Source organism: Diprion similis, chromosome 3 (assembly GCF_021155765.1).
Source record: "Diprion similis isolate iyDipSimi1 chromosome 3, iyDipSimi1.1, whole genome shotgun sequence".
In the NCBI taxonomy this organism is placed as follows: domain Eukaryota; kingdom Metazoa; phylum Arthropoda; class Insecta; order Hymenoptera; family Diprionidae; genus Diprion; species Diprion similis.
Genome location: NC_060107.1, coordinates 9955126 through 9964422, shown reverse-complemented (window position 1 = coordinate 9964422; position 9297 = coordinate 9955126). Strand labels below are relative to the sequence as shown.

The window sequence follows — 9297 nt, the reverse complement described above, 5'->3', positions numbered from 1 at the left end:
CAAACGCTATTTACTATGTCGATAATTGATACGATCGCAATATTATTACCCTCGCGGTGAACAGTGGCGTGTCTTGGCTGGTTCCGCCTTTTAAAATATAATAACGCAAATCAAAGACAGAGAAAAAGAGAGAGAGGGAAGGAAAAATTGAGTAAAAAAATCGTATATTGTCTTACAAAGAGACGAACTTGGTCACGAAAAATCGTTGCCTCCTTGGTGCACACGATTCTTTACAAAACAAGAGTGTGTTGCGCGGTTTTTCCCGATGCACTAATTTGAGGTTACGGTCGTGTGATGTGAGATTTGTTCGCGACAGCGCATGCGCGTAGTACAGACAAGACCACTTTCAACTCATAGGACTTGAAAGTGGTCTTTTCAATACTCTGCGCATGCGCATTCGTAGACTCATTCAATTGTCATAGAAACACGAGTTTCGACCCGTATTTTTTATCACGAGAGCCACGAAATCACGACAAAGTCGCGATTTTGAGGTTAGAGTGGTAAAAAAATATTGTCTGATACATTCAACGACGAAGATCTGCAGTGTGCGCATTGGTGCGTCGCGCTGAAGACGACTCCGTCCTTCCTCGACGATGAAAGAAAGAGAATAAAAATTTTTGAACGAATGAAAACTAAAAAATAATGATTAAATAAATAACAAAAAACACTCAAAAGCAAACAAAAAGGTACAGATAACGGAGCGGGTATCCGAAAGTCCGAAAATCGGATTGCTGTTTTTGCGAATTAGTCCGAAGACGCCGATTTCTATGGATTTGTACCGACTGACTGACTCGAGTAGCCCAAGGCTCAGCTGCTGCCTTGTTGTTATATTACAATTGTTCCTAAACGCAGGTAAAGACAGTATGTAAGCGTGCGCAGATACACAAACATGGTATATTTATAAATGTATAAATAATTTATCAAAATTTGGAAAAACTTTTATTTCTTTTATTTTTTTCATCAAACTCTCGATAACTCAGTTACCAGACGCCTTGAAACGCCACTACTGATAAAATGATAGATAATAATTGGTATCCAAAGATTACGTTTGTCATGAAATGTTGTCATACGTGATCACGTCGTTCTTTCTGGTCTTCTTTATTGCGCTCGCGTCTATTCAAGTTCGTATTTGAATTCGAATATGTACAGATAAAAATCTGAAAGCCGCTGGATAATCGCATACAAATATATATTTAAGCGTATGCTGCAGTAACGGAGGAGTGAAATAAGAAATAATGAGGTTGAATTTATAAAGACTCGAGAAAAACATGACGTATATATACAACGACGAAACAAGAATGGAACCGATATCCAATGTACTTAAATTGCTTGAGAAGAAAAAAAACGAAAAATAAAAAACAAAGAAAATCGAGAGTATTGATGAACGGAAAAGAAAAAATGGCATTCCCTGTAATTCTGTTATAAGGTAAATTATCACGAATTGCAAGCATATCAATTCCCACGAGGAGGGAATGTTGTGTAAGGGAAAAAGAAGTAAACGTTCAACGAAAACGTTATTATTATACCTACTTAATTTCGTTGTAATGCGACGAAGCTTTTATTTTTCCATCTACCATTAGTCATCTCGTAATTATATTGCACGGACAAAGTGTGGTGGTAGTGAACAGCGAAATGAAATCGAAGGTTTATTATATGTACGTATTCAGATATAATCTATAAGAATTGAGGTATATTATTATCTAACGTTATTATTTGAGATTTTGAAACTGAAAGAGAAGAAAAAGAAAAATTTTTCATTTTCAAAAAGGAAGACGAGAGCTCTTAGTGGAGCCCTGATCGACGGGCTGTGCTTAGTGAAATCACAAATTGTAATGAATTTTCTTATTATAATATATATTAGACGAAAAACAAAATATTATAGAGAGAGAGAGAGAGAGAGCGAGAGAGAACGAAAGAGAGATTCGTTGAATAGTTAGATAATTGAATACTAAAAATTATCTACATACCTTGACTAATTCTACCTATAATAATTACTCATCTACCTACTTATCTATACCTACCAATATTTCTCTCGTAGGTTTTCATCATTATTAAAAGAAAATCGCATAAGAAAAAAAGAAAAGAAAAAAAAAGAAAAATTTCTCTTCTATGGGATAGAAATCGCGTACATAATTAACATAGAGGAAGCACACTCACGGATTTCCGTTAATAAGTCTTAAAATAAGAATATAAACATATAGCGTTTAACTGATGAAACATTGTGATAACTCCAAGAAGTGATCCAAGAAAGTATTTCGCGAAATGAAAATGTCACATATTATAAATTACTTATGATGATGGGATTTGTTAATTGAAATAGCAGAGAGACAAGTAGACCAATCCAGTCAATGATACTTAGCATATATATGCTCACGTTGTGTTCGAGACTGCGGTTTGGCACGCGTGAATCGCAAATTTAATTTCAATCATCATGTTTTCTTTTATTTATTTTATTGTATCCCAATTCAACACAAATGATTTTAAATTAAGACAAGTATTGGTGCGTTAAAATCTTTTGTAGATATTTTGAAGAATTTATTTATCAAGCGTCAGTATCAAAAAAAATTGATTCAATTAGTTTCATGAATTGATGTTATTGGGAAGGGAAATTCTTTAGGCTTATTCAGTTGTAAAAGAAAGTGTGAATTTGTGTCTTCGGAACGTGAGCATAATTTGCACGTAATATTGAAAATAATGTTGTTTAAAACACGAGTCAATTCCAATGAGCATTTTCATGCCATTTATAAGCTTAAAGATTTATTATTCTTAATTGTTATAGAACTTCGAGGATAAATTTCAAGAAAAAAAGAGTCATAAAATGAAAACCAAAAAACACATACACGCGTCAATGAAGTAGAATGAACGAATGATAAAAAAAAAAAAAAAAAATTAGACAAAATTTGAAAAACTTCAATCTTTCAATCACTGTTATATCCATTAGTCATCATGTTACTGATACTTAAATGAGACTAGTAGTTATTATTATTGATACTATTATTATTATCATTATTATTGTTATTGTCATGAATATGATAATAATTATTATTACACACAAACTATTGTTATATTTATATTTTTGCTTAAAGTAAATATCCAAGACTCCATTATACGTACATTAAAGTAAAATTTAGTACCTAATTAAAATTCTATATAATGACGAAGAACGTGATAAGAGTTAAAATACATTAAAAATGGTGCAGTTTTCTTCTAAGTGCGGTTTTCACAAGTGGCAATCAATTTTTGAATTTTACATTTATATTTAATAGAAAAAAAAAGAAAAATAAAATAAAGGTAAAATAACATAAATGAAACAGAAAATCAAGAACAATTCGGCAGTGGGACAGATAATAAAATAAAATAACCATAAAAATTATTAATAATCATAATGTGTCGAATACCGTCGCGCTTAGTGGTATAAACTGTTAATCGGCTAATGATTTAGTCTAAAACATAGGAGCTCGACTACAGGAACGGTAAATTGCTTTCATATTTTCAAATTCTAATAAAAAGGATAATAAATTGAAAAGTAAAAATGTAATAATAATAATATCTACTTAGTATTTCAGCTGCTATTGAAATATATTTATAGAGATCCAAGATCTTTTCACGCAGCGTTATGAATAAAAATGAATTAACAACAATAACAATAATAATAATAATAATAACAACAACAACAATAACAATAAAGATACTAAATAATAATGAAAATCTAATGACAAAAACAATAGTATAAAACAAATCAACTATCGTGAGCTGAAGTTACGTACCTCTATATATTGATATATGCATACATGCATATATACATATATACATATATATTTGTATATACATATATATGTCATGGTCATTAAATTTGCTAGGGTAGACGCTTCGAGGTATAATTGTAATACGTACCTTATTATACATTTTCAAACTTCACTTAAAAAGTTATTATATCTCAAATTTAAATTTAATATTATTAAGCAAAACATAAAAAAAAAAACAACAAAAAAGACAAAAACAAAAAAAAATGAAATTGAAAATTCTTGAATCTATATTATATGATAAAATAGAATAAGAAAGCCAAGAGTCAAAGACGAATAGTTAATAGGAGCCGCATGGCCTAACCGCTGCCACTTTCATTAATTATATAAATTTGATGAGAACAGAAAACAAAAGAAAATATTAAGAAAATTAATTAGAAAAGAAGAGAGAGAAAAAAAAAAAAAAATTGTACTAATACGTGTACACGTAAATGATACTTCGAAATCGAACGATATGAGGTGAGAAATGTCATGCCACTTTTAAAACGGTTTTTAGACGCAGTAAATTACTATAGATTAGCGTTATTTAAAAATCTTTTGAATCGATAATGGAATTATATACCCAGTGCTTCGGATCCAGATCCTTGATGCTTCTTATATCCTTCTACTTCCGTGGTAAAATGAATGAAAGTTAATTCAATTTTTCAACGATATTCTCGATTTATTAACTGTATTATCGTCGTCTGGCGGAATAGACTAACGATACAGAGCGTGTAAAGTCAATGAAAGGTAGAAATTTGTGCACGAAAAAAATTTGAAAATTGAAAAGGAATTCGAGCCGGTAAAATTAGCACACTATTTATATTTCTTATATATATATATATATAAATATATCAAATATCAATTGACTCTTCCTATATGGCAACGCTATAATTGACGTGCAAGGTTGTAGAATCTGGATCCGACAATGTGATTCACTTTAAAGCTTATTCAGTCGAGAATCTTTAGCGATCTATGATATAAAATATAAAACGAATTTTTCAACCATCTACATTCAGGCCATACATTCCCTCCTATTCGATCCTCAGTAGATTCTGGGGACCGAGCCTTTCGGATATGGCAGAACGGTAGTGATTCTTAATATCAGCTAAATCAGCGTGAAACTGTGCAGGCTGCTACGCAAAAAAATTTCAGATCATCTTTGAAATGAAACGTACAATTCTTCTTGAACAAATTTCAAAATATCCGTATTTCTGGATCGAACTGAAAAAAAAAACAAGAAATTCCCACTGAAAATCAGATCGTTTTTTTCCAATTCATAAATACGGGAGGAATCGACGGATTGGAATTATTCTTTCATAAGCTAAGCAAGATTTTTTAAGCTTGTTAAAAAGTTTCAACTTTGTCAAGAACTGGGAGTATAATTAGAGGATTACGATGATGTTGAAATATTTAATTTCATTTACACATTGTAGTTCCATAAGGAAAGCTTTTATTAAAAAATTTAAAAAAGATGTGAACATTTTTTTCTAACGAGATACTCAAATACGGGTCTTTTTAAATTTGACAACGAATGACGAGTTATTTTATTTTCAAATGATTTGGAATATCCATTCATAAGAGCCGGCAAGATTTCATATCTGGACTCATCCATGCATAGAATACTTGAAAGTATTAAGTAAAATTAGCATCAGTCTGCAGGCGCAGTCGCTAGAGATATCTGAATTGAAGAGAGAAAGGAGAAAAGAAATCATTAAAAAGGTTCATTATTAATAATTACACATACTCGATACCTCCTAATAATACTACCTTATTATCATATTATTATACTTGCTACGTTAGAGAATATACGAATTACATAAAGATTCAGGCTCGATATCCATTTATTGTAATATTTTTATTATCGCAAACCGTACTAAAGTATAATTACAAATTATTGACTTATATTAAATAATATATATACTGTATATGTATACATATTATATGCAATATACATATATGTATACACATGCGTATATATCTATCACTAACTATTATTATTTATTGACTAACTAATTAACTAACTAACTAACTAATTAACTAACATTGTAAATAATAATGAAAATATTTTATCTATATATTTCTGGGGGATGGGGGCAAGGCGATCGTCTTTATCTCATGGCAGCGCCGTTATCCCAGTTAATTCGTGACCTCCTCCCCCCCATCATTGTTACACCATTTCATCATTGCATTTAATAAATTATATATTTATTGACTTATTCACGTACTGTGCTTCACCTGCATGTTCTATTGATGATATGCCACCAAATTCCCTCTTTGTAACCATATATATGTGTGTGTTATAAGGGTATATATATAGACACATACAAATTTCTAACTCTGTCAATAATTTTTTAAAATCTTAGTATGAAATTGAAAAGGGAGTTTCTGAAAATCGTGGCATAAATTATTTGATGTACACTGTCGTAAGTTGAACGGTTTTTTAAATATCGATTTTCTTTTCGCAAATCTATAATTTTCTTGTCTCTGACGATCCGGAATTCATCGATTTGACTCAAGAAGGGTTTAGAAAAACCAGTATCCTTCCAAGTTCCAGCGAACGTCCGTAACTTCGAAGCCATTCCATTTTTTAAAGAAACTATAATCTCACTGACCATTAACGAGTAATTTGAAAATAGGGGAAAAATCTAACTAACTAACACAATAAAATGGGCATAAAAAATAACGAAAACATTGAATTAAATTTCCATGTAGCATTTACTTTCCGCAACAATTTATTCAAAGCATACAAACGGTACAAACAATGGTTCATTCTGAGTACAAATAAAATTATTTCATTTGGGTATAATGCATCTCTATATATATATAACGTATGTTTGTATGAATGACGTATTATATATAGTTGTGTGGTTCATGTGTATATAATAGCATACTTGTGTGTGTGTGTTTATATGTGCAATAATTTACCTTTCCAATTTCCCATAACGTGCAGGTATTTAAAGAATCTTCGTTAATTTTTCCGTCACGCGTCAAATATTTTTGCTCCGTGACGTGCATTCGGGGATTTTGTAACAACAAATTACACTCGACGCTGCAGTTTAATTTAAAATTAGTCAAGATAAAACTCGAATCGGTAAGAGTGAATTGTGTCTGGTAAGTTGGATCGTCGGTGTATAGATATAATATGGAGGGTCTTCCTCTGGGGCTTCCACAAGAATTTGATTTTTATTTTTTATCACACGCAGGTAACGTCGGTTTTCCCTTTTTCATTGCAGTCCAACACGAATCTCTGCGCTATTACACATTAATTGCATCATATAGAGTTATTAGAATTAACGTTCCGCGGGAACGAAAGCGAGTCTACGTCGATTCTAATCGCATAGCTATCCTTATCGATCCAATTAAGGATGACGAGAGGAGGAAAAAAAGAAATACAAGAAAATAAATAAAAATAAGAAAATCTTAGAGAATTGTAAAAAAGAAGAGAGAAGAAAAAGAAACATAATAATTTCATTTACTAAATATATATATAATATTATTGTATACGAATATATATATATCTATATGTATTTTTTTAATAAATTATACGATCGAAGAATCGAGAAAAAAGATGAATGGAAAAAAAATTGAATAATAAATGAAGAAAAATTTGGAAAAAAAAATTCATAATAAGTAGTATCTCGCTGATCGGTTTCAAGAAACCTGAATAATATACCTACAGAAACAATATCAACGCAGTGTATCGTGGACGTTGATGTATTTCAAATAAATAAACATATTATGTATTTGTTTTATGCATATAAATAACGATTCGACTGTGAAACGGTATGTATCTAATAATAAACCTTTTTCCTTTTCATCCTCGTAAAATTGAACTTGATGATATTATTACAGAGATAATTGTAAGGAACGGATACGCGATATCGCTCGTTAACTAAAAACTGTTAAAGACGGTTACTTTAACGAATGGTGTTTCCTTAAGCGGCTCATGTCGATAAAGAAGATACTAGATCTTTGAGACGACTTCTTACGGCACTAACTCACTTACCCGCCGAGTATTTGTTACGAAAATTTTCCCAATGGCAACCGTCTTCAAATTCTTCCGTCAACGTAACGCCGTTTAGAAAACCTGTACGCGGTGATTTTCCCGGTCACAAACAACGATGTTACCGGCCGAGGTAACCGCGACACCCTCGAGTCCCCTGAACTCGCCGTCTCCGCTTCCCCAGCCGCCAAACGCCCTGAGGAAGACGCCCTCTGGTGTGAATATCTGTATCCGGTTGTTCCCCGAGTCTGCGACCACGATGAATCCCTGGTCGTCGACGGCGACGCCTCGCGGGAACTTGAACTGACCCTCCTCCGAGCCCTCGGACCCAAATGAAGTCAGCACCCGGCCATTCACGTCGAATATCTGCACCCGGTGGTTGTTCCCGTCACTGACGATCACTCGGTTAGTGTTGCTCACCGCGATGTAGTGCGGGTGCTCAAGCTGGCCTCTTCCACTTCCACACGAACCGAATTTACCCACGAAGGTGCCGTCCGACTGGAACACCTGGTCAAATTGTTCCAAACATCGTTTTAACTGGTGTCTGAATGACGAAATGATGTCCGAGGAAGTTATTGGATGGAGATAAAAAAAAAAAAAACGTGTATCAAGATTGGAAAACAGAATGGTCACAGGATCCAAAAATTCAAAACACTCGAAAGTCTGGTTCATTGGATTTTAAAATGTGGAGATTTTGAATATTATTTCAAAAGGTAGAATATAGAAAAGTCAAAATGAAGAATCGTCAGAACGAAAAAATGGGCCTTGAAATTATTCTTGAATTCTTGGAGAAAAACTTATACTGAGAGTGAATTGACACTAGCTAACAAAATAAACAAAACTGCTCTCAATTCGTAATGTTGAAAGTTTGAAACTAATTGAATCAAATTTGGAGTGCTCAAAAGTGGCAATTACAGGTGTGTAATGCTAAGTTACATCCATATTTGATATAGCCGTTTGGTGAAATTGGATTCGAAAAGTGTTGATAAGATGTGCGATCATTTCAAAGTAAAAAACGAGATGTGGACTTCAATTTGATTTCGATCCAAGACTATCTGATGTTGAATTCCCAAGTAGATGATAAAAATTGTATAACATTGTAGTTCACATCGGTCAACTAATGCCAACTTTAATCCATCCGATGTTCGGGATGAATAATTTGAAATAAAGATACCTGTACACGGTGGTTCTCCTTGTCGCAGACGTAGATGAATCCCAAGGCGTCCGTTGTGATACCCCAGGGGTAATTGAGCCTCCCGTCTGCGCTGCCCTGGGAGCCAAAGGCCCTCAGGAACCTTCCAGAAGGGTCCAGGACTTGAATACGATGATTGTATCGGTCAGCTATTATGAACTGACCGATCCTGTTGACGGCAACTCCGGCCAGACAGTCGAACTCGCCTTCTCCGCTACCGTACGTTCCAAACTCCTTGACGAAGTTTCCATTTCCGTCAAACACCTGTGAAGTGAAGTTTGAAACAACATACAATAAGTGTTCGTCTTGTTATCAGG

At 33.2% G+C, this 9297-nt stretch overlaps 1 protein-coding gene across 2 annotated transcripts in view; it reads right to left on the bottom strand.

The window, feature by feature from the left end:
* Positions 1-7751: 7751 nt before the first annotated feature.
* The window catches only part of LOC124404229 (RING finger protein nhl-1), a 31869-nt gene continuing 30323 nt past the window's right edge, over positions 7752-9297 (bottom strand). For both annotated transcript variants that reach the window (XM_046878195.1, XM_046878196.1), the window contains 2 exons: positions 8963-9244; positions 7752-8295 (listed from right to left, as the gene is read on the bottom strand). In XM_046878195.1, coding sequence (XP_046734151.1) covers positions 7864-8295; positions 8963-9244 — 714 coding nt within the window. In that variant the 3' untranslated portion in view covers positions 7752-7863. The remainder of the gene's footprint in view (positions 8296-8962; positions 9245-9297) is intronic.